This window comes from Crassostrea angulata, chromosome 5 (assembly GCF_025612915.1).
Source record: "Crassostrea angulata isolate pt1a10 chromosome 5, ASM2561291v2, whole genome shotgun sequence".
Taxonomy (NCBI): domain Eukaryota; kingdom Metazoa; phylum Mollusca; class Bivalvia; order Ostreida; family Ostreidae; genus Magallana; species Magallana angulata.
Genome location: NC_069115.1, coordinates 35,668,304 through 35,695,986, shown reverse-complemented (window position 1 = coordinate 35,695,986; position 27,683 = coordinate 35,668,304). Strand labels below are relative to the sequence as shown.

Here is a 27,683-nt window from a genome sequence, read left to right as displayed (position 1 = left end):
GCTTATTCATTATTCTCAATATCTACATGCATATTTGTGATACATAAATAATGTTAAAAATAGCACATAAGCAATAATGAAAGAAAGGTTAATATAGCTATGATTCACAGTTTGAATTTCTTAATTTTGTAAAACAAAACTTTGAAGATTGTAAACACCTTTAACATTAATGCTGCATGTGTTCATTATAAAAGTGAACAATCTATTTCACCTTAGTCAATTATTTTACATTGGATTTTTTAGTCTAATAGTAAATAGTTAATAATCAAAGCGAATCCCACTTACGCAAAAAGTGTTTCCTTGAAATTCAGAATATTTAGCAGTTAACATTGAGATACTTGATTGAAAAGAAAGAATTCACGAAATAATTTTTCCTGCATTTAATATTCATAAATAAAATTACATAAGGCCATGGATAGAATGGTATTTAAACCACGTTTTATACGATATATATATATATATATATATATATATATATATATATATATATATATATATATATATATATATATATATATATATATATATATATTATATATATATATATATAAGAAAAAAATCACAACACCGAAATAAACTCAACTAGTTTCATTTTAAATCATCAGGAGTTTGAAAACATGTTGCTTAGTTACACAAATACAACATACATACGAATACATATTTCTTATTGTGACGTCATAAAACGCTAGTATTATGTTACGTTATGTAGCCGAATTGATTATGACGTCATAATATAAAGATATACATTAAGTACGGGAAAATAAAATTCTCCATACAAATAATAGAAATATATAAAATAATTACGGGAAACAGTTTTTATCTGATACATTATATAATTATTAGGCATTTAAAACAGGTCTATATTTGTTGATAAACAGTTTTTCTTTTGCCTCACGTTCTTTTTCTGTGGTATCCCTCAGAAACTTGTAAAAAGGAAAAACGGTAAAATTAGGACTTTTATTCCTTGCACAGTTCCTTATATGTTCACTGACGGACGTACATTGGTATTTAGGTTCCCTGATTTGTTGTCGGTGCACGGTCATCCTGTGTCTCAAGGTGTCTCCTGTCTGACCGATATAATTTTCACCGCAACCAGCGCAACGTATGACATAGATAAGGTTTGAACTGGTGCATGACATGGAGGTTTTGATGGAAAAATCGCTTCCGGTTTTAAATTGAAATGTGGATCCTTCTGTCAGATATGGGCATGTACTACATCTGGGTTTGTCGCATTTTTTGATGATAGGTGGTTCCTGGATTTTACTGGAAAACGATGCTCTGGTAAGAATAATACATTTAAGAGAACGGCTTTGTCGTTTACTTTTGATGATATGTGAAGTATCTAATATTTTCTTCATGTCTTGATCCTCCTCTAGGATAGGTAGGTTATTTCTAATGATGTTGAACATTTCTGGATTTCTAGGGTTGTGCGTTGAAACGTATGGTATAACATTTTTGACGGGTTTAATTTTAACTAAAAGAAGGTCCTTTCGTTCATGGGATTTGGCTTTGTTAATTCCGTTTTGAATCAGTTGTGTGGGATAATTTCTTTGAAGTAGTAAATCTTGTAATTCTGTGAGACGAAAGTCTAAGATATCTGTATCGGAGATTATTGTGCATAAACGCCTTGCTAAATTGTAAGGAATATTATTCCTAGTATGTCGAGGGTGGGACGAGTCAAATAAAAGATATTGCTTAGTATCCGTTATTTTGTAGAAAACATCCGTTATTATCCGGTCTTCTTTTTTAAGTACCATAACGTCAAGGAAGGGTAGCATATTTTTATCCCATTCCATAGTGAATTTCAGAGTAGTGCTCAAAGTGTTGAGGATATTAACAAACTCAGTTAACTGATTTTCACTTTTGTCCCATATAATAAAACAATCGTCCAAATAACGTTTCCATGACTTTCTAATGAAGGTTTCATAGTCGTGACCAAATTTGTCTTGAATGTTTGAATATAGTTTTTCTTCTAAATAGCCTAGGACAAGTGTGGCATAAGTTGGAGCAACTTTGGTTCCCATGGCTGTGCCTAATTTTTGCTTGTAAATAATATCATTGAAATGCATATAATTGTTTTCCAATATCAGTTGAAGACTTTTTAAAACGAAGTCTTTGGAAACTCGGTCATGTAAAAGATTGGGAAATTTGTCAATCCAATGTTCTATGGCAGTAAGTCCAAGATCATGTGGAATATTGGAATACAGGTTGGTGACATCAAATGAAACAAGAATTGATTGAGGGTTGATTTTCTCAGGAATGATATTAAGAAAATCCACAGTGTCTCTTATATAACTATGAACTTTGGAAATATAAGGTTTCAATAGAATATCCAATAGGTTACTTATTCTGTGGGTTTCACACGTGGGTCCTGCAACTATGGGTCTAATAGTGAGATCATCTGGACTTGTTACGTTGATGTAAGTAGATTCGGAAATTTTGCACTTGTCCTTAATGGTCTGGCTTTTGTGTATTTTAGGCAAACCATAAAAGTTATTAGTTTTAATGTTAAATGACAACAAATATTTGGTTTCCTTCTCTGTCAGTTGTTGTCCGTATTCATTAATAATAGTTTTTAGTTTTTGCATGACTTCCTTACTTTCATATGATGGTTGTTTTTCATAGTATGTACTATTTTCAAGTACAGAGAGGCATAATGATTTGTAGTATTCACGGTATTCAGATCCATTATGACCACAGCGCTCCCTTTGTCTGCTTCTTTAATGATAATACTTTCATCATTTTTTAAATTTTCAATTGCATCCCACTCTAATTTGTTTATGTTGTTCCTAAAGGTATTTTTACCGCTAAGTTGTTCTATAGGAAACGTTTTCACTGTATCAATAAATTTATCCAAATATTGGTTCCTACCTTTAGGCGGCATAAAGTCACTTTTGTTGGATACAATAGATTCGTCATCATTATCTGTATCTAAGAAAAATTCAGCCAATCGTAATCTTCTGCAAAAAGCATCTGTATCATTGGTAATTTCCTCTATATGTTTTGAGCGAGGCGTCGGTGTAAATTTTAATCCCTTTTCAAGTACTTTAATTTCAATGTCAGAAAGAATTCGATTTGATAGATTTATTACTTTTGGTTCGTGTAATCGTGGATCGTGAATACTACAAATCATTATGCCTCTCTGTACTTGAAAATAGTACATACTATGAAAAACAACCATCATATGAAAGTAAGGAAGTCATGCAAAAACTAAAAACTATTATTAATGAATACGGACAACAACTGACAGAGAAGGAAACCAAATATTTGTTGTCATTTAACATTAAAACTAATAACTTTTATGGTTTGCCTAAAATACACAAAAGCCAGACCATTAAGGACAAGTGCAAAATTTCCGAATCTACTTACATCAACGTAACAAGTCCAGATGATCTCACTATTAGACCCATAGTTGCAGGACCCACGTGTGAAACCCACAGAATAAGTAACCTATTGGATATTCTATTGAAACCTTATATTTCCAAAGTTCATAGTTATATAAGAGACACTGTGGATTTTCTTAATATCATTCCTGAGAAAATCAACCCTCAATCAATTCTTGTTTCATTTGATGTCACCAACCTGTATTCCAATATTCCACATGATCTTGGACTTACTGCCATAGAACATTGGATTGACAAATTTCCCAATCTTTTACATGACCGAGTTTCCAAAGACTTCGTTTTAAAAAGTCTTCAACTGATATTGGAAAACAATTATATGCATTTCAATGATATTATTTACAAGCAAAAATTAGGCACAGCCATGGGAACCAAAGTTGCTCCAACTTATGCCACACTTGTCCTAGGCTATTTAGAAGAAAAACTATATTCAAACATTCAAGACAAATTTGGTCACGACTATGAAACCTTCATTAGAAAGTCATGGAAACGTTATTTGGACGATTGTTTTATTATATGGGACAAAAGTGAAAATCAGTTAACTGAGTTTGTTAATATCCTCAACACTTTGAGCACTACTCTAAAATTCACTATGGAATGGGATAAAAATATGCTACCCTTCCTTGACGTTATGGTACTTAAAAAAGAAGACCGGATAATAACGGATGTTTTCTACAAAATAACGGATACTAAGCAATATCTTTTATTTGACTCGTCCCACCCTCGACATACTAGGAATAATATTCCTTACAATTTAGCAAGGCGTTTATGCACAATAATCTCCGATACAGATATCTTAGACTTTCGTCTCACAGAATTACAAGATTTACTACTTCAAAGAAATTATCCCACACAACTGATTCAAAACGGAATTAACAAAGCCAAATCCCATGAACGAAAGGACCTTCTTTTAGTTAAAATTAAACCCGTCAAAAATGTTATACCATACGTTTCAACGCACAACCCTAGAAATCCAGAAATGTTCAACATCATTAGAAATAACCTACCTATCCTAGAGGAGGATCAAGACATGAAGAAAATATTAGATACTTCACATATCATCAAAAGTAAACGACAAAGCCGTTCTCTTAAATGTATTCTTACCAGAGCATCGTTTTCCAGTAAAATCCAGGAACCACCTATCATCAAAAAATGCGACAAACCCAGATGTAGTACATGCCCATATCTGACAGAAGGATCCACATTTCAATTTAAAACCGGAAGCGATTTTTCCATCAAAACCTCCATGTCATGCACCAGTTCAAACCTTATCTATGTCATACGTTGCGCTGGTTGCGGTGAAAATTATATCGGTCAGACAGGAGACACCTTGAGACACAGGATGACCGTGCACCGACAACAAATCAGGGAACCTAAATACCAATGTACGTCCGTCAGTGAACATATAAGGAACTGTGCAAGGAATAAAAGTCCTAATTTTACCGTTTTTCCTTTTTACAAGTTTCTGAGGGATACCACAGAAAAAGAACGTGAGGCAAAAGAAAACTGTTTATCAACAAATATAGACCTGTTTTAAATGCCTAATAATTATATAATGTATCAGATAAAAACTGTTTCCCGTAATTATTTTATATATTTCTATTATTTGTATGGAGAATTTTATTTTCCCGTACTTAATGTATATCTTTATATTATGACGTCATAATCAATTCGGCTACATAACGTAACATAATACTAGCGTTTTATGACGTCACAATAAGAAATATGTATTCGTATGTATGTGTATTTGTGTAACTAAGCAACATGTTTTCAAACTCCTGATGATTTAAAATGAAACTAGTTGAGTTTATTTCGGTGTTGTGATTTTTTTCATATAATACTACGTGTGTGGATTTATACTATTTATATATATATATATATATATATATATATATATATATATATATATATATATATATATATATATATATATATATATATATATATATCTATAACGATAATTATTAATCGTTAATATTGAATTATTTTCTGAACTAGCTTACAATAAATAAAGTCAAGAAGGATGCACTCAATGAAAATAAAACCCCGTATTGTATTTGCGGATGTTTATTATTATGAAATGCAATACAGAAAACAAAGAAACCCTTTTTCACATCTTATTTACAAAAAGACACTGTTTCATCTTACATAATCTATATACATTATACAATTCTATTTTCTCTCAAGCTCACTTTTGTACCAGTCTCAATATATTACAAATCTTTTTGTTCCCGCAATATTAAGAGAAAAACAAAATAAGCTCATCTAACTGGTATGAACCCAACGTTACATCTCAACCCCAACGACTTATATAAATGATTTTGAATCGCATATCAATATTTTAGAAAGAATAGATAGTTTTCTAAATAACTTCAAAACTTATTTTCTGGAAAAGAACGATAAATCTTGCACAGAAAATGTGGAGATTTTCTGGAAAAGAACGATAAATCTTGCACAGAAAATGTGGAGATTTTCTGGAAAAGAACGATAAATCTTGCACAGAAAATGTTTAAAATGTAGGTTTACAGGTTGTGGGACTTATAACTCAATATCAAGATTATGAAATGTTATGACTCAATATCATGATTATGATATGTAACACGCTGCTGATAGATTGCGAATAAACAAATTGGGTTCTTGTCATTGAGACATTATTCATTTATTTTTTTAAATTGTAAGTACATGTATATCTTAAATCCAGAACCAAGACGTTAAAAACAATTAAAGGGGCTTACTATTGTACACGTATCAGAATAATTGATATCGTTCAATTTGGTTATTTCCTAAAATTATCAAAATATACGTTGTTGATGGAAACTACATAGCTTCCTTTTGTTTAAAATTACTGCCTTCTGACAGAAGCCATAGTACCCCTCCCCAAACATTCTTGGGCAATTTTAAAATTTCAAAGGGTCATAAAATTGCGATAAAATTAAAAAGAATATGATTTTTTCAATACTGCGCTTACAGTATATGGAAAATGTTATTTGCTAAATGTGGAAACATCTCAGATGTATAAATATGTTGACACACATTCCCTATTATGCTTCCAGTTTCAAATGATATTCATTTCACGAGTCAGTTTCTTAAAAAAGTGAAATAGCGACAAGACAGTATTTTCCCAAACTATCGGCTTTAAACTTAGCAGCCAAAGCGAACAAAAATTGACCTTCTTCCAAAATATGATCTGACCTCAATCACCATCAACATCACCAAGTCAACAGCTTCCTTTGCACTAGTACATGTATAACGTTTATTTTGTATAACTGGTAAGATTTTCAAACCCGACAGAATGCAGTTAAAAGACAACACCTTTGAAACTTTAATGACCATAAAACGACAGAAATAATTTTGTACAAATCAGTAAAATTGAATATGATGGTAAGTATAGTAAGTGTGTTTGATATATTGAATGAGGACTTGCAAAAAAAATCTTATTTGAAATTGACTTTTTTAAATTCATCATTGACTTTTCACAAAGTAGCTTTAGGCGATAGTATTACACTACTTTTCTCATGTAAGGGTTTAGGTAATGTTTTGCTTTAAAAAAGCAATGGTTATCATTTATGGTAATTTAACGCTAAATTTCATGAAGTAATGGTTATGAATTGAATTGCTTTACATAGTATTTTGGCCCAATTCCGGTCAACGCGCACATGAACGGAAAAGAATATGACGAAATAGGTGATATATATATGTGATGTATGGGACACCAGTCCATTGCAGGTTAACTCCAAGGGCAGAGCTGAAACCCAATTTTAGTAAAGTTGACTTGGACAATAAAAATAAAATGCCCGTCAAAGCGCACAACAATCAACATTAGGTGACCACAGCAGGGTTTGAACCAGTGATCTTTTGGTTACTGGCCCAACGCCCATGTTCACTCAGCCATGTGCTCCACATGAAACAGCATTATTAATGTTCGAAAGTAAATAGTAGTACGCATGTGTGTAAACAAAGTATACTAGTATTTAAATAAAAGTATCATGCAACAAAAAAAAAAAAATATAAACACGAATACATAGTTTGCTATAAATAAATATCTATACATGTACACATATACAAGAAATAAACACCCTTAAAATAAATATAAAGTATAAAAAAAATTGCAAACTAGATTTATCATACAATGTGACTTTTGAAAATGACCAAGTAACACTAGAATAATTGTATAAATACAGAATTAATGTAGTGAAACCAAAATGATACTAAAAACAAAAGATATTACTAAAAAAAGTATGTAATTTATTGTTTTAGAAATACAATCAATTCAGCAAAGTTATCAGGAACACACAACATATTGAAAAACAATTATGTACCATGTATTTCTTATTATATATATAACAGTAAAGGGTTGTTTATTACATAGTTGGAGCTATTGTATATAAGAAATAAAAGCTTTTTGTTGTTACAAATTCGTAGAAACTCTAACAAGCAAAAGAACAGAACAACAACAGTTTAAAATAAATCCAGCTAGAGCAATGATTACAAGATTCTGAAAAGAAATAGATGTATACTTTTTGAAACAGCGTACCAAACAAATTTCTTCTTCGACACCTAGTTGGGAATATTGGTTGTTGTCAAAGTAAAGAAGCGCAAGTGCAGGTATCTGAAAAAATGTCTTAATTAACGCAAAAACAGGCTGAGAAAATTGAACATTTCCAATCAGTTGGTTTGTTCTGAAGGCGGTTGAAAGGGCAATTACAATCTGAGCAAAATCAATCCACACTACAAGCACCGATAAAATTACTGGCCATTTCCTTTTCTCTTCGAATATATTGTCATCTGGCGCTGGGTTAAAATACATGGTAACGGAAAACGCAATGTTCATAAGTTGAATAATGCATACTAAAACCACAAATACTAAAACAGGTGTTTTCAATGCATTTGCATCAGCATGACTGATGATTGCTTGTGGGGCGTCTGCGAGAGCTTTGTAGAACAGTCCGTCAATAAGAAGACTAACACGATCCAGTGCCAAAATTGAAGCATTTAAAAGGAACCAATTCGACATATAATTGCTTAAATGGTTTACCAACAAATTTTCCATGATCCTTAAAAAAGAAAAAAATATTTAAAATAAATTGTAACAAAACGATGATGAAAATCAAAACTTATCAAAAAAAAAGAAGATAAATAATATCAATGACACCCAATAAAAGGCTTTTATCATAATTATTATATTTTCATCTAGATAATAAATATAACAAGACACATAGCGATACAGAAACTGACAGGGCTAAAAGCTACACGACCCTGTTTATCGGTCGGTCGTATTCATGACCGTTCTTTGCTTCAAAGACAAATGTTAGTTACTGATTCCAAATTGTAAAGGTTATTAAATTTTTAAGACGTTATTCTACCCTCCCCAAAACTTGATGATTCTTGGTCGTAGAGAGTAAAAAGGTAGGACAAAACGAAATGTAAATCAAAAGTGCCTTTATTTAAAGAATAAAGAGTTCATAAACTTAAGCTTTCTCCTTAATTAATCAACAAATAATTTGTATTTTCAAACTGAATTAACAAAAGGCACAAAATTCACAAAAATGTTAGTTTAATTTATTTCAGTTTCAGGACTTCTTGTACTTAACTGCACTGGAGGGAGGGGAAAATCTATTTATTTTTGAAGAGAAAGACATCGGCTTGAAAAGAACTTTTACCGCTATACTGAACCAATGTAAACAACAACAGGACACGAGCCTTGTTTACATGATAAATTATTGTGAGCTCTGTGTCTTGACAACATCTGACACTCAAATTTTGATTGAACATTAGAAATGCATTTCTAAAGCAATGTTGAAAATAAAACCCTAAAAAATTTAGTGACCATACCTCTTATAAGGTTAAGCTTTAAATTTATGATTAAAAATAGATTTTTTAACTTGAAACAGGCACGTAGCGTTATTTTGAAAGTGTGTTTGGTGTATGTGTATGGGTGGGTGAGGGGTGGGTGGGGGTAAATTATCCGAAAAGTCTTCACAAGTGAAAAAGAGGGCAGACTCTCATGCCCCCTTCCTAATGATACTTGCCTATAAAACAATATATCTAAATAATACTTACTTTGCATCGGCAATATTTCAAAATTTGTACGCATTGAACTTGATTTTTAATGCATATTTACTGCCTACATTGCTATGCTGTTTAGTTTTCTTGAAAACGAGTCCCTTCCTTCCCTTCCCTTGAAAACAAAAAAAAACCATGTGGTTTCGGCGCTATACATGTATAAAAATGACAAATTGATAGGTTAATAAATACACAAATTGTTAAATTGTTGAATAGAGTTGGCTTAAACTTACCTTTTAAAGAAGCAATTTGCGTACAAAATAGGAATATCAAACATGTGTTTATCTCAAGGGTTTGTTTAAATGAAAGCTAATCCTAAGAGAGTGTCTTAAAGATGCTAATACAAAAGCACGTTTCTGAGAAAAAAGAGTGCATTGAAGTTGTTTTTGTGGTTTGTTGCAGCTAGCCTTTGATACTTGGGAGGGATCAGAACGACTGCCGCTGCGAGCCGCCTACGAATAGATAGATAGATAGAAAGATAGAAAGATAGATAGTAGGATACGAATTTGTGGTTTTGGTATGGACCAGAAAACCTATGCTTTGTTAGCTATTCATCTATAATAAATTCCATGCGAATCTTTTGCCTTTAACATTAAAAATGTTTTAAAACGTATTCAAAATTATCTGTGGTTATTTTCATAAAAATTTTTAGAGATTAAGACTGGTGGATAGTTGCTATCGGTTCGAAGTTTTTGTATAGTGGAAGCTTTTTCTTTGACGCTGCGCAGTTTCTTGTTTACTTTAATTTGCAGTTGTGCTCTTCATGCACATGTAACACCGGCGATTATTATACAACTAGCGTTTGCAACGCCCTGCTTAATCGAATCGTGGTTTGTAACACTGCATTATTATATCTTCTTAACAATTCAAGTAGGAAGTATAAAAAAAATGACTTTATTTTCAGAGGTCTTTTTCAGAGAAATTCAATTTATAAAATGTCAAAAAGAGCATCGAATCTTTATAATAAATAACTTTTTATACTTTAAACAAAGATACAAGAATAATACGATTTGCTTTTGAACCGAACTCATAACTTAAGGAAAACATTGAAATTTAGTAATATATAGCAAGCATTTATTATTTGGTAAACGGCATAGATGTTGTGGAGTTCTTTTTCTTCGAGTATTGGGCACAGTTTTACTTACACTAGCTTCAGAGCTGAAAATTTGAAATGACAAATCGTGGAGCTACCGTTTCAGCTATATTGTATATTTATTTTGCACGGTTTTGGACTTATTAACGTTTAATAGTGTAATCAGGGATATACTTACAGTGTATGCATATGGAACGCCTCAACTGCCTTATTATGTGAATAATCTGTTTAATATGATGATAATTTAATATTACATACATAATTACAATAATGCTTGTGTTATATTTAACAAAAAGAAGAATAATATATCGGAAAAGAAACCGAAGAATAAAAAAAGGTCTTCCGCTTCCCACGTACGGCGGATCTTAATTAGTTTGTGTATTGATATGAGTTTAAAGTTAATTTCTTGTTTACTTGATCCTGTTTAGTAATTGCCAAATGTTGGTCAATGTATTTCGGCAAGTTCAAACCGTAATGGAAATTATATGAATAGAGGTTTCAGTTATCATCTTAGAACACAACTATCAAATGACAAACTACAGAGTTTGTTTCTATATATGCGAGAGGAAAATGTTGATGCCTTGAAATCATTTAATGATCATTTTAAGATATATTTGAAGCTCCAAATAATACCAGGGACACACAAAGGTGACTTGTTACATCAATATTGAGGCCCCACTTACCCACGGGGCCAATGATTAAAAAATTTGATTCTACACTATTTTAGGATGCTTACCTAAAGTTCGGTCTACACACAAATACGGAAAAGAATATGATGAAAAAGGTAACATACGAGGGTTGTTCGGAAATTATTGAGACATTTCCTCTTATTCTTTTAGTAAAAAAGATAAACCATTGAAATTTCACCAAAAAGTAAATCAGGATAGAGACTATAAATGTGAAAAGTTTCTTGTTCATGGCATGAATAGATCATTCCTGGTAAGCTGACCAACCTACCTTCGTCCAATGACCCGGCGCAACCGCAAACTTTTCGCAACGTCATCTTAACGCTTCTTATTGCTCCTGTGTTCTAAAAACCTTACAAACGAACGGAAATAAGAATTATTCTTTATTTATCATCTTTTGTTTTCATTTCAAGATGTCACCATTTACATTTTCTGTCATTCTTATTGTTTTCAGGGGGAAAATCGAGTTATTTTTTTCCGAAAGTCTAATTACTGCGAATGTCTCCTGCAGTTATTTTTTATATATTTTAGAACTGTATATAACAGTTAGTGCGTCAAAAGTACTTGATAATTAATCCCTTTGGCCTAATTCTAGTTAAACAATCAGTGAAAAAAATATAATGAACTGAGGCTCTATACCTTGTCTTGTCATCGTATAGTTTTTTTAAGCAATTGCTTGGCCTTAAAAGGTCTTCTTCCGAGATTTCCACCAGTTTGACGGTTTTTAATGCGCCGCCTTGACGTCAAAATTCAATGTAAAGTCGTTGTCCGATTTCTATTGTTTGGTAAATATATGTGTACCATAACCGTATTTCAACTCAAACATCAGTGAAACTTAATCAAAAGTTAGTCGCAAAGAATAGCAAAATGAACATATTTAATTTGATTTCTTTTATCATTAACTGTAATTCTACGGACACTTATAAAGTAGATGTTTAAGTTATTAAATCTCCGAGTTCATGGCTGCTCCGGGTACCCCGACCACCGACTTGTTTATCTATCGTCGTAAACAAAATATTAGATATTCTTTTAATATCACTTTGTTTTATTTTTTGTTGGGGTAACTTCAGTGTCTATGCCAATTTTTACCAAAATTCGTCAATTAGGAAAGAAAATATTCGAGTTGTCTCAATAATTTCCGAACAACCCTCGTACACAATCGTATACACAGTTATAATTGGCTTAAAGAAGATTAATGTTTGTTAATGAATTTATTCTTTATTTATATATACTATGACATTGTGCAATATTGATTATTATATATAATATCCAAAACCACAGTAAAAATAGGTACATAATTATACAAATATTACGGTACCTAAATAAATGATTCATAATATTTTCTAATGGTACTTTTCATAAATATACACTCTTCAGAAAGGCATGGAAATAAACAGGTTATTGTTCAAAATGTCCGGCTGGTACATGTATAATATCGTTGTTGGGTATATTTCAAGCATCATACAAAAAACACCAAAAAACCACTCAGATTATGTGTCAAAATTATCTATAACGGATTCCACATGCATTTTGAAATATGCACAGAATGTTTAGAGAAGTTAACGATGTGACATTGTTCTCGGTTCATTTTAAGGCAGGCCGTAGTATCATTTTACAAAATGTATGGACCAGACAAAACGTGATAAGATCAACTTGCTTGCATGTCATGCTTTTGTAAACAGGTGTGCAAAAAACAGTCTTGTTTAACGTTTTTCTGCTTTATGACGTTTTCATGAAGGTTTACTTCATTTCTCGAGAAAACATTAAACAGCAATCAAAAATCCTTCATCGCCCCTGAAGGCGAACAATGCCAATGCTATTCCCGGTTTTTGTGGTGATAAGCGGATGAGAGTCATTGACTGCTTCTAGATGGGACACCAGTCTATTGCAGGTTATCTCGCTGTGTAAGCTGGTACCCATTTTTCAGTTAAGTGGACTGAGACAATATAGATGAAATGCCGGTCAAATTGCACAACATTCATCCTTAGGTGACTACAGCGGGGTTTGAACCAGTGACTTTTCGGTTATTGCCCCAAATCTTGTGTTTACCGCGCCGTGTGTTCCACGTAAAACAGTACTATGAATGTTTGAAAGTATAATGTAAAACGAATGTTTGTAAACAAAGTATACTAGTTTTTAGATTAAGGTATCATGTCAATAAATATCTTTACAATATACAAGAAAGTAAAAAAAAAAACCCCAACAAACCCTGAAATAAATGGAATTCGTGACAGAAAATAAATTGTAAAATACATTTATCATTCAAAATGTCCAAGTAGCATTAGAATATTTGTATAAATACGAATTAGAAAAACCAAATGATTCTACAAACAAAAGATACTACTTAAAATGTAATGTTCTGTTTTTTAAATACATGCAATTAAGCAAACTTATCAGGAACAGATCAAGATAACATATTAACATATTAAGGAACAATTTTGTTAAGAAATAAGGTATCATTTGTTGCATATTATGATAGTAACAATTCTCCATACTTTCTTTTTTGTGATGACCTAGAAAGCCGCCTCGATTAAGATGATGTAACAAAAAAAAATACAACAATGTTGCACGCATTTGAATATGATGATTAATACACTACTTTTGACAAGACAACACGTTTTTATTATAAAAGTAAAACTGAAAAGAAAATTCACTTGTACAAATGAAAAAAAACCCGATTGAAGCTTGGTGGAATCGTACTACTTATGTTGAAGTCGCAATGCGGTTGAAAATTTGAAAACAAAGCGATGAATGGAGGTTGAGTTAGAGTCTACTTAGGCATACTCAAGGAAAACTCTATCGCAGAATCAGATTCAAGAGCATAATGTTTTCCTCCGACATTATAGAGGAAAGCAATTTTAACTTCTATAACATAATCTTTTTACAGAATAAAACAGACAGAGAAGCACAGGGAATTAAATTTGACCGTGATCCGTAAGTAGACTAAACACGAAATGTCTGTGATATTTCGCTTTTGATTTTGATTGAGGATTGTGTTTAATTCTGACATGAGAAATTTAACTTAATTAACTCCTTTGACAAATTGCGGTTGTATTTTTCAAGAATGCCTCGTAATGATGTCGATCAATAAACATTAGACTATTCTGTTTACAGGCGTTCACATGAATCATTTATCCCCCGCAATTAATGTTATGTTTTTTAAGAGAATAAATAAACATTGTACTAGTTTTACGAAACACAGATACGTTTATTTTTTTTTTATGCCTAAACTGTATTTTCAATACGATATCTAACAGGTGTTTTTCAGCACAAGTCGGTTTGTTTTAAGGACATTGAAAAAGTAGTGACCTTTATTATTAATGCGCTACTTTGGCCTCTTGACCCATAATGATGTTAAGCAGGTAAAAACAGCGGATTGCGTAGATAGTGCTATATAATGGATACATTTGCAAGTGTAAATATCACTATGTTAGGATTTGTTTTATATACAACAGTAAAGGAGTGTTTGTTACAAAGTTAAGACAATTGCATGTACAAATGTAAGAAAAAACCCATCTTTTTGTCACAAATTCATAGAAACTCTTACAAGCAAAAGAACAGAACAACAACAGTTTAGAATAAATCCAGCAAGAGCAATGATTACAAGATTCTGAAAAGAACAAAATCTATTCCTTTTGAAATAGTTTATCAAACAATTCTCCCCGTCGGCATCTATTTGGGAATACTGGTTTTTGTCGAGGTAACGACGCACAAGTGCAGGAATCTGACAAAATGTCTTAATTAACGCAAAAACAGGCTGCGAAAATTGAACTTTTCCAATCAGTTGGTTTGTTCTGAAGGCGGTTGAAATGCCAATTACAATCTGAGCAAAGTCAATCCACACTACAAGCACCGATAAAATTACAGGCCATTTCTTTTTTTCTATTTTGAATATGTTGTCATCTTTCTCTGGGTTAAAATACATGTTTACGGAAAACCAAATGTTTATAAGCTGTATAATGCATACCAAAACCACAAATACTAAAACAGGTGTTTTCAATGCATTTGCATCAGCATGATTGAGGATTGCTTGTGGAGCTTCTGTAAGAGCTTTGTAGAACAGGCCGTCAATGAGAAGACTAACGAGATCCAGTGCCAAGATCGAAGCATTTAAAAGGAACCAATTCGGTATATTGTCTATTTTGTTGACCAACCCTTCTCCCATGATCCTTAAAAAAGAACATGTGTAAAATGAATTCTAAAAAACTGCTCAGATTTATAAAATTGTAAATGGCACCTAACAAAAAATCTTTATTAAATTGCATTTGCAGCTACCGAGTAATTTCTCTTCTATTCTTAAGAAAACCTATTGTGATACATAATGCTACAGAGTAGTATCTATGACCTTTTATTGGCTTCAAGGACAATTTTTGTTTGATACTGATTCAAAATTGTAATTGTAACAAGAATTTTTGGATGTTGCTCTACCCTCCCCAAAATTCTGAAAGTAAAAAAAAAATTTCGATTTTGCCACGTGAAATTTTATGAACCTATATTTTATAGTGTGTGTGTGTGTGGGGGGGGGGGGGGGGGGGTTGTCCAGTCGCCTAGATCCGTGCATGCAGTGTAAGCGAGGTTTATCAGCTAATGATTTTTTTAAATTATATAATTTAGAATAGATATTGTAACTTGAAACGGGCACCTAGCTATGCTTTTGAAAGTGTGTTGTGTGTTAGTGGGGGGGGGGGGATAAATCCAAAAAAATCTTGAAAAAGAAAAAAGAAAAAAAAGATTCTCCCAAAAATCATGAAGATCCTTTCGCACCCCCCTTCTAAAAAAGGTGTGATAATTCACAGTTGTATATGTAAATTTAAAAAAAATGATTGCTGAAAGAAAAGTGTGGGGGTTTGGTGGGGGAAAGTAAGCTTTCGTGCCTCCCCTCCCTAATACTAGGTGCGCCATTGGACAACACTTTTCATTTAAATACAACTTTGCTTTTGCTTCGGCGATAGATAACATTTTTTACGTATTGAAGATGACTTAATATTTCAATGCACATTTATTTACTACATTATTATGTTATTAAGTTTCTCTTGAAAACAAGACCTATCCCTTCAGGAACAAAAAAAAAGAAAAAGAAAAAAATAGAGAAATAATTTGGTATGGGCGCCATACATACATGCCAAGTTGATAGTTAAATAAATACACAGATTGTTAGGTTGTTCAACAAAGCTGATCTTCATCTTACCTTTTGAAGAAGAAATATTCGTACAAAATAGGAAATCAAAGATGTGTTAATCTCGATGGTATTGTTAAAACGAAAGCTGATTCAAAGAACTGAAGGTATCTCATAGAGACATATGATAATGTACGTTTCTGAGAAAATAGAGTGCATTTAAGTTGGTTTCGTGGTTTATTGCGGCGTCTAGCTTTTGTTACGGTTACATGTACCGGAGAAGGATCAGAACGACTGGAGCCGAGAGCCGCTTACAAATAAGTTTACAAAAAATTGAATATGATACGATTTAATCATTTTCGTTTTGTATGTGAGCCTTAAACCTACTCAATGTTAAGTATTTCATTTATAATGAATTTCATGAGCATCTTTTGCATTTGTTTTAAAAACTATTTAGAATTTTCTGTGGTTTTTTTTTTTAAAGAAAATCCAAAGATTAAGTTTGGTGGATCGTTGCTATCAGTTAGACTTTTTGGTATAGCGGAAGCTTTTTCTTTGACGCTGCGTAGTTTCTTGTTTACTTTAATTTGAAGCTGTGCTCTTAATGTAGATGTAATATCGTCAATTATTATACAACTAGCGTTTGCAACGCCCAGCTGAAACATATCGTTGTTTGTAAAACTGCTTTTTTATATCTTCTTAACAATTCAAGTAGGAAGTATAAAAAATAATTTTTACAGAGGTCATTTTCAGAGAAATTCATAAAATGTTAAAAAAAACATCGATTTTTCATTATCATAATATAAAATTAACTTTTCTATCCTTTAAATAAATATACAAGAAAAATACGGATTGCTTTTAACCAAACTCACAACTTAAGAAAAATAGTGAAATTTAGTAGAATAGAGCAAGCATTTATCATTTGGTAAACGGCACAAATGTTGTGGAGTTTTTTCTTCGAGTATTCGGCAAAGTGAATAAAGTTTCACTTACACCAGCTTCAGAGCTATAGCTTTACTGAAAATTTGGAATGATGGATCGTGGAGCTACCGTTCCAGCTATATTGTATATTTATTTTGCACGGTTTTGGACTTACTAAAATGTAAAAGTGTCATCAGGGGTATACCTACGGTGTATGCATATGGGACGCCTCAACTGCCTTATGTGGATAATCTGTATAATATTACGATACTTCAACATGACATGCTGATAATATTAATTACAATAATGCTTGTGTTATATATAACAAAAAGAAGAAGAATATATACTGTAGACGTATTTTTTTCCACGGGGTCATAATTCCGCGGAATCACAATATCAATTTAATCCGCGGGTAAAATTTTACGCGGATTCTTTGAATGAAAAAAAATCATTTGAATACTAGTAATTATTATTAAATTTGGCTCTGAGCGATTTTCATTACCTAGAATTTGTCCAACTTTAGACTTTAATTGTAAGAACTGTTCACTGTGAACAGTAATTATCGGTTGTGGACTGATCGGTAGTCATTAGTTAGCCGTCAAGATGTTACGACGCTGGCTAAAATCGTCTTGTGAAACACCACATCTTTAATTGATAGTAACTGTCAATTTATGGGTTCACATATAGTTTAAATTATGAGTTGATCAGTTTTATTACTTAAAAGTCAGAGCACAAAGGGATCTAAAAATTGCAGTAAAAACACGGGTCTTAGCGTATAGTTAATTAGGTCATTAAAAGACACACCCGCTTGGGGCTATTTGTCGTCTGACACGTGCCGTTATCTCAAGCTGGGAGAAGTTTAAATTTCATGCAAGTAAATTTACAGAAAATTCAAATCTTTAGGAGATTAAATTATTTATTAAGTGAATTCTCAAAACAAATTTGACAGTTTGCATAGATAAACACGATATACACTGGGTACACGTATTTGCAAGTGTTACATGTATAGAATGTAGTAACTTCCAATTATCCTTATTCATGTAATGCAATTTTAAAATTTGATTCCAAAATGCACTTTAAGTACACTGGGAAAAAATTCTGCGGAAAATTTGTGTCCGCGTTCATAGCGTAAATTAATACCACGCGGACAAAAGTATGTCTACAGTATTTGAAAAGAAACCAAGGAATTTAAATAAGGTCTTCCTTTGAAATGATATAAAAAGAGGTTTTAGTTTCAGGTTTAAACTTAGAACAACTATCAAAAAAGAATCTACAGAGTTTGTCAAAGGAAAAAACATCTATACATGCACGAGGTAGATGTTGATCCCTTGATATGATTTTAAGATCATTTTGAAATATATTTGAAGCTCAAAATAATACCGAATAATATTGAATATGATATCCCGCCATTCAACAAGAAGATGTCACGGGTTCAAAATAAAAGGCCCAGGGGCCTCATTGCTAACCTGAGCAACAATAGCCTTAACTCTGATCATATTGGCATTACAGTATCAAAATCAAAATATCTTGACAACTAAGTACAGTACATCTTGCTAAAATTTTTGTTTAAATCTTCCAATTTTATGCACATATTTTTATTGTTTAATACCAAGCCCCTTTTGTTGTTGTACCTGTAAGAAGATTTTCTCTATTCCTATACCCCCACCCCCCTTACCTCACCGCATTTTGGACTAAAAACTTTCCCAGAATATTTTGAAGATTTTCTTTATATATTTCAATGTAAAATTTCACACCCCCCCCTTGCGACCATGATTTAAACAGACTAGATTCTACACTATCTGAGGATGGTTGCTTAAAGTCCGGTTTACACATATATACGGAAAAGAATATGATGAAAAAAAAAATACACAATCACACTGTAGTAATTGGTTTGAAGGAGATTAAAGTTAGCTAATGAATTTATTGGGTTATTATATATACCATGTGCAACATTTATTTTTATATACACTATCCAACACAGAATAAAAATAGGTACAGAACTGTACAAATATTACCTAAATAAATGATATGTAATATTTTCCAACCGTACTTTTCATAGATATGTACTGTACAGGAAGGCATGAAGATTAATGGATGATTGTGCAACATGTCTGGCTGGTACATGTATGATATCGTTGTTGGATATATTTTTAGCATCATAAAGAAACCAAACAAAACAATCCGATTTTGTGTCAAAATTATCGGGATCGAATCCCACGTACATTGTGAAATATGTAAAGGATGATTTTGAAAGTTAACAATTTGACAGTGCTCTCGTTTCATTCTACATTGTAAGGCAGGGCGTAACATCATTTTACAAAATGTATGGACCAGACAAAAAGTGATAAGATCAAATTGCATGCATGCCATGCTTTTGTAAACATGTATGCAAAAACAAATACACAGTCTTGTTTAACGTTTCTCTGTTTAATGGAGTTTTGCCAGAGGGTCTACTTGATTTTTCGAGAAAAATATTAAACAGCAATAAAAATTCCTTCTCCGGGGCATGAAGGAGGCGCACAATGCCGGTATCATTCCCGGTTTCCGTGAAAGTGGACTGAGACAATACAGATAAAATGCCTGTCAAAGTGCACAACAATCATCATTAGCTGACCACAGCGAGATTTGAACCAGAGAATTTCGGCTACTGCCCAAACCCAGTATTGGTTATAGAAAGAAAATTTAAAGATTAAGTTTGGTGAATCGTTGCTATCGGCTCGACTTTTTGGTATAGCGGAAGCTTTTTCTTTGACGCTGGGTATTTTTATTCTTTTTAACTTTAATTTGAATTTGTAGCTTCTTAACAATATAAGTAGGAACTATTAAAATAGAACTCACTTTTTTCTCAGAGGTCTTTTTCAGAGAAATTCATATTCATAAATTGTACCAAATAGCGTCGATTCTTCATTATTTTAATATAAAATTATCTTTTGTATACTTACAACAAAGACACAAGAATAACACGATTTGCTTTTTATCCAAACTCATAACTTAAGAAAAAAAATATGAAATTTAGTACAATAGAGCAAGCATTTAGAATTTGGTAAAATTAAAGGACACAAATGTTGTGCAGATTTTTTCCTTCGAGCATTAGGCTTAGTGGACAAAGTTTCGCTTACGCTATCTGCAGAGCTGTAGCTATACAGAAACTATCGAATGACGGATCATGGAGCTACCGTTCCAGCTATATTGTATTTCTATTTTGCACGGTTTTGGACTTTCTAAAATGTAAAAGTGTCAACAGGGGTATTCCTATTCATATGGAACGTCTTTACTGCTTCATATGGATAATCTTCATACATGTAATATGATAATACTTTAACATACATGCTTATGCTTCAACATTACATGTACATTGTACATGCGAATACTTTAACATTATCTTGCTGATACTGTAACATATTACGCTGATACTTTAACATTACATGTTGGTATTTCAACATTACAAGCTGATTCAATATGCCTTGATACTGACTCTTTAAATTATATTCAAAACTAGACACGTCCAATTTTCAGAAAAATTATACTTTGACTGGGATATTTGACAACGCGACATGACCTGGAAGGAGGTAGAGTCTCTATTTAATGTGTTAGACTCTTTTTTTATCAAGATGAAATACTTCAGACCTCCGAGACCCCATTTGAAGAGCTAATGAAACAAATGTTTAAAAACTCCTTAATGTTACTGATACTAGAGATTAATTTAATTGGTATCATATTGTTAAGACAATTTTTGGAGCATTTTTTTCTTTTTGATATGTTTTTTTCTCTATGAACGTTAAACACTCAAAATATTTTCTTCTGTTGTTTTCTTTTTAAATCTTTATATACATAGCTTATGCAAAAAATCAAATGTTGTTTAGGTAAATAACTATTGGGTTACATTACTGCTTGTGTTATATATAACAAAGAGAAGAAGGATATCGGAAAAGAAACCGAAGAATAAAATAAGGTCTTCCGTTTACTACAAACATCGCACTGTGTAAGAATATATGCATGTTCGTCTACTACATAAATGCTCCATCACATACACCTGAGCTTTTAAAGCAATTCTTTAAGTCGTCAAAGGTTACCGTCACATCAACCATACTCTACAGATCCAGCGTCATTCTATTCGTCTTTGTTCCAATACCTAAAACCATCTTATCTGTTCGTTGTTACCTGTCCTTAATTACAAGCACTTAGCTCAGCCATCAGTTAGTGCCTCAGAAACCCATCTAAATTAGTGTACCGTGACACATTTCAGATTCAAACCGCGGAGATTACTTTGAAGGCATGAAGTGTATATTTTAATTTTGAGTCAAATGCTTTGGAGATACCGTACAATAAGAATTACATATCAAGCCCTCATACATGGTTGACAATTTCAATTGTTCTTCGCTGAAGGACAAAAATGATGGGAACAGTGAAAAGTTTGACCTTGAACAGACTATTAATTATATAGTATTTGGATGAAAAAAAAGAAAGAAAATCAACAAACAGATTTTATTCCGTATAACCATTGTTATTTGTTAGGTACACAATCTATCATCTTCGCTAGCCAAGAGTTTTTGGTCCACTTTGCTCCCCATAAACCCTTGACGGATTTCATTACGAAAACTCGGTGATGTGGTGGCGCTATCTACCGAGAAACTTGAGTTGCGCCCCTTGCATATTTACATTTTAATCGAATTAAACAACGGGTTGTATACACTCTACAACATTTTTACAACTTGAAAACATGTTGACTATCGAATATCAGAACATAATTAACGATTTTATTAAGTACGAATTAAGTTATAACCTAGGGTAAGCAGGACATGTTTTATTCAAAGTGTTTTGTAAGGACCAGTACAGGGAGTGAAAAAGTCGCCAATATATGTAAGCTTTCATGCCATAAAACCAGGTATCGTTTTTGTGAATATTGCGGACCAAAGAAATTAAATTAAACACAGCTCATTGAACCCTTAAAAGCAATAACAATAAGCAGGAATGTATATACTTACGGGATAGGAAACTTCTACATTTGCCATGTTTACTTCCCATGCTACATTGTATCAGTAAAAATATACAGGTTTTTAAAGCGATCTGGTAAGACCATCGTTTGGGAGGCACTGTACTCGAGAACTTGTGTCTCAACTTGTTAAAAGCACCGAATGTTTTACCAAAGATCACACTTGTGTTTTCTTTTAAGTTTATATTTACTAGCACTGCGAGTGGAACAGCTACTCGCAGCTGCAGCCAATCATAAAGCTGAGTTTTCGTAATGAATCCGCCAAGGGTTTATGGGAAGCGAAGTAGACCGAAAACCCTTGGCTAGCGAAGAAGACTATCCATAGAAAGCACAATAAATATGCTATATACCAAATTACAAAAAAAAAAAAAAACCAAAAAAAACAAAACAAATATGATTTGATATTGTTTCTATTTTCATTAGAATATCATAATCATGTATCTGAATAGAACGACATGAAATTTAACATGTTATTGCCTATAATGTCCGGTTGTTACGTATCTAATCTCATCGATACTTGACAATAATTCTAGCGTCAAATAGAATCAAGATACACCGTGTCAAAAAATTAGTTATGTAATCTGGAATCGATTTTCACATACATTATGAAATATGCAGAAGGTTTCATATAAGTTTACAATATGATATTGCTGCCGAATCATTCTAAGGCCCATCGCATTGTTTTACGAAATATAAAGGCCAGACAAAATGAAGAGGTGTTAATATGGGAATATGTTCATTTTTGTAAACATGATTAGTAAAATACATTTAAAAGTATGTTTAGGTGATATGGAGCCTATGGATTTCTAACCCATGAAAATTAATAAAACTAAAAAAAAAAGTTTCTTAAACAAATACTGTAAACCAATTTTTATTTGCGGCGACTTTATTTCGCGATTATCTGCCGATAAACTGGTTCGCAACGACTAATGTTCGTGACTAAGCCTTATCCATACCTGTATTGTTTAAAAAACTATAGACAAAGGATTGCTTCGCGGCGCTAACTTCACGAAAATTTCTCGTACGCGAATAAAAGTTGATTTACAGTATACTAGTATATAGATAATGATGCTATAAAACACCACAAAAATATTTACCCTAATACATTATAGCTTGCAGTCTATAATATATCCACTACTTTGGGAAGAAAACGCAAATGTACATGTAAAAAACAAAGACATTTTTGAAATGTATCAAACAATAAAATTTCAAAATAAAGAAATCCTACAATGCGATTTTGTAGGTAAAACCCCCCCAGTATTTGAAGAATTATTCATACCAAATCAATCCCAAATGATACTATAAAACTTAGATATTACTTAAAGAGACTTTAACACAATAAGAGATGAAAACTTTTTAAATGTATTATTTTCATTCATTATGAATACATTGGTTAACTTGGGCATTTTGTGTATTTCCACAGTATTTCAACATTGTAACTTGAGTTACAAACGGTATACAGACGCCATAACTTTTATATGTAGACAAATTTCGAGTTTAGTTTTTGTTTACAAAAAATGTAATGCATAGAAATAATCATAATTTTGACAAAATGACTGACGACAAACAGGATAAACTGACGTAGTACGTTCATTAGTCATTAGTAATTTCATTCACAAAGAAGGAAAATTTAACTGTAACGTATACATGTACCAGTACAACACACATATAACCAATGACAAGACTCAGGATGGATTTGTTTACAAATCAAAGAGTTAATTTAACACTTGTAATTTAATGATTGGCATTCAAATTTTAATTAAGCATCGAAGATACCCAGTAAAATTCTATACATTTAAACGGGAAATGAAATTGAAATTTGGAGCTGAAATTGTATTTACAATGTAGGTTTCTTTAAAATTAAATGTACTTTGCAAATGTTTTAGGATGACATGCAGTACAACATACTGTCATGAAACATAAATTAAACATTTACCGGGTATATTGCGTTATTAATAATCATATAGGCATATGTAATTATTGATCAATGGAAAAGCATACAACCAGCAATGTTCATTCCATAGTTATTACAAGTCAGAGTGCTTATGTTACAAGTAACATAAATACTCTCACTAGCAAAGCAAAAGAACAAACGAAATTAAAAACAAATCCAACAAGAGTAATGATTAAAAGAGAAGACCAGCGCACTTTTGAAGTGTCTACCAAGTTTTCTTCTTCGTGGTGAACGTCAAAAACTCGGGGACAAAATTTTCCGTCGTAGTAAAGAATCACAAGAGCAGGAATCTGAAGGTATGCCTTAATTAATCCAAACACAGCCTTTGTAATCTGAACTCTTCCAATTAGTTGTTGTGTTCTAAAGGCTGTTGTGAGGGCAATTACAATTTGAGCAAAGTCAATCCAAGCAACAAGCATTGATACAATAATTGGCCAGTCCTTCTTTCTTCGTTCGTTTTCATATGGCCCTCGTATCAGATATATGTAAATAGAAAACGAGATGTTTATAAGTTGTATAATGCATACCAAAATCACAAATACCAAAACAGGTATTTTCAATGCATTTGCATCAGCACGATTGAGGATTGCTTGTGGGGCTTCGGAGAGAGCTTTGTAGAACAGACCATCAATAAGAAGGCTAATGATATCCAACTTCAGTATTAAGTCATTTACAAAAAACCATTTTGTCATCTTTTCTAAAAGGTTTTCCAACCATTTGTTCATGATCCTTAAAAAGATTACATAATATTTTACAGAAGCAATTACATGTTAAAAAATTAAAAATTCATAATAAAAAACATTTAAATGCACATATCAAAAGAGTAGTAGTAAACTCACCTGACTTAATATCTTATCAAAGTATTCAATAAGAAATAACATAATAATATTGAAATTGCTAAGAAAAAAAGAGTAGTAAAATACACCTGACTTATAACTAGATCTCTTCGAACCGTTTAATATAATGCATTGTAATAAACTAGATAGAATATAATTGCATAGATGAAAATTAAACCAAAACACACATGACAAAGAACTTCTCGGTAGTATTTATGACCCGTTTGTCCTTCAAATAATTTTTGAATGGTTTCGTATTGCGTTTGTTACTTTTTAAAACAGAGATTCTTCCTTCAGCATAATTCCTGCAAGCATGACTTGATTTTTTTAGCATCAATCAGAAAGTAAAAAAATGAAATTGATTACATTGTACATGTATTAATTAGCATTTGGTTCATTTGGGCTTATTTGAGAAAATGAACACATTAGCTTAGCAGTTCCCTGATCATATATACGAGGGGTTTACACTGTAATAAATAAAATAACTTTAATTCTGTTGCAATTGATAAAAAAATAATCTCGAACTCAGTTAGTAATAATTGCTGTTTTGGATAGAATTGTGCTGTGAGATATGTCTGCTAATTTTTAACACAGAGGTGTTTGAGGCATAAAACACTGTCATTGGATTTTATTGTTGATTTACCATAGCATAGCATACCATACCATATCATTAAGCCCTTCATTTCAATTTCTCATTGCATAGCATACAAATCTCATAGCATAGAAAACAAATCTCATAGCATATCATAAGAGTCGCATACCATAGCATTTCATAAAATTGTAAAAGATATGCATGAAATGACTGTAACACAAAGGTGTTTGAGGCATATTTCGAATTTAAAACACTGTCATTGAATTTTATTGTTGATTTACCTGAGACAGTCCGATTTTGAATGATATCAGTACTGTAACCACTGGTAACGGCCTGACGTTAAGATCCTTACTAATATCGGGCCGTCACAGGTAAAATTGTAGACTGCTGAAACAAAGGAATGACATCACAGCAGTGCTTTTAAAATAAATAACGTAAACACCTGTTGATAATGATTAGTAACGAAAGTCAACTTTATCGGTTCAGTGTAGGACATCATCATAAAGCTATACAGGGAATCAACCATGGCAAAAAGTATAGAAAACGAAGAGGGAACAGAATAACTGAAAATCGCGATAAAGAATATCGTCCCCAAATACGATAATTTTGTATGCTATTTTTTTATTAACTGTGGAATATTACTCACAAAGCATAAACCTATGACATATCATAATAGTGCTCAAGTCCTATGACTCCTACATTTGCCCAGTGAATTGTATGTTAAATTTTTTGCAGGTTCGACCGAAGTTGTCAGGTCCTTTGTTCTGTCATTATGGGGGAAAACCTTTGACAAGATATCAGTTTGCTGCAGTTTTAGATAAGGCAATCGCTGCTATTGGTTTAGATAAGAACTTTTACAAATCTCATTTTGAATAGGTGCAGCTACTACTGCTTTTCAGCGAGGGTTGTCTGATGAGGAAATCAAATTTGCAGGAAGGTGGAAATCTAGTGCTTTTCAAACATACATACGGTCACCACTCACACAATTTTCACCTTTTTGTTAATTTTCTTTAACATTTCAGAGCTTAATCTTACAAGTGTTTGGATAGTTGGTTCTTCAATCGTAAAGCATACAGCCTTTGAAGCAAGATTAAGACCTGCGGGAACAAGCCTTGGTCTGAAAAACATGGGGATTGAGTTATGGTGGCAGGGGTATGGGGGTTTAAAATTTGTAGATGTGGCCAAGAAGTTGAGGTTCCTAGGTACATTGCAAGATTCTCCTCAATTTATTGTTATGCATTGTGGTGGCAATGATTTGGGCCAAATTCCATTGTCTAAATTGTTGTACAGCATCAAGTGTGACATCAGACTTATGGCATCAGTTTTCCCTGACTGTCAGCTTGTCTGGTCCTTCATTTTGCCGCGAATAACATGGAGGTACTCCCAGAGGCCTAGGTGTATGGAGCAAGCTAGAAATAGGGTCAATAGGTTAGCTGCGAAGGAGGTTTTAGCTTGTGGAGGGAGAATAATCAGACACCCCCAGTTTATTGGCAAACCCCATAACCTCTACAGTTCAGATGGTGTGCATTTGTCTAACTTAGAAAACTACCTCTTTCTGAACAATATTCAGGGGGCATTAGAATATTTTGTTGGGGACGGGAGTAGCAGACACTTTCCAGTGTCATAAACTCTTGAAGTCATATTGTGTCAAGACATGAAGGGGAGAATATGGATATCTAGGTTTAGAGTTATGGCTACAGTGGTTTTGAATTGAAGGTTTCTAACCTCACTATGTGGCGGTGGCCTGCCTGAATATTGTGTAATCATATTTAGACATTCATTCAGTGAGCCCCAGTGGCGAAATCGTCACCTTCAATTCCCAAGTTTGGACTATGATTGTTTACGTTGAATGATATTTTGTTGAAAAGTTGTTGTTGGTTTGTATAACATAGACTCTGAATTCTTTAAAAATATCAATTTATTAAAACATATAGTTAATATAAAGATTAAATAGCTATCAGGTAAATATAAAGTTTATTGTTGTCATTGTGTTGGTCGCATGATTGCAGTTTTAGCCAGCATGCTACT

General features: G+C 32.5%; 1 protein-coding gene and 1 long non-coding RNA gene across 2 annotated transcripts; one reads left to right on the top strand and one right to left on the bottom strand.

Annotated features, from left to right (window-relative positions):
- Nucleotides 1-5,442: 5,442 nt before the first annotated feature.
- Nucleotides 5,443-10,562, bottom strand: LOC128185037 (uncharacterized). The gene is made up of 3 exons (XR_008243811.1): nt 9,698-10,562; nt 9,462-9,579; nt 5,443-8,455 (listed from the first exon to the last, which is right to left on the bottom strand). It is a non-coding gene; the product is annotated as an uncharacterized LOC128185037 (long non-coding RNA).
- Nucleotides 10,563-26,179: 15,617 nt separating this feature from the next.
- Nucleotides 26,180-27,282, top strand: LOC128185381 (uncharacterized). The gene is made up of 3 exons (XM_052854987.1): nt 26,180-26,189; nt 26,391-26,455; nt 26,605-27,282. The coding sequence occupies exons 1-3, from the start codon at nt 26,180-26,182 to the stop codon at nt 27,280-27,282; spliced, it is 753 nt and encodes a 250-aa protein (XP_052710947.1).
- The last annotated feature ends 401 nt before the right edge of the window (nt 27,283-27,683 follow it).

Bases quoted from the DNA above. Each gene is read 5' to 3' on its own strand.
- LOC128185381 (XM_052854987.1), top strand. The intron at 26,456-26,604 runs GTTTGCTGCAGT...GTGGAAATCTAG, and splicing joins AAACCTTTGACAAGATATCA to TGCTTTTCAAACATACATAC.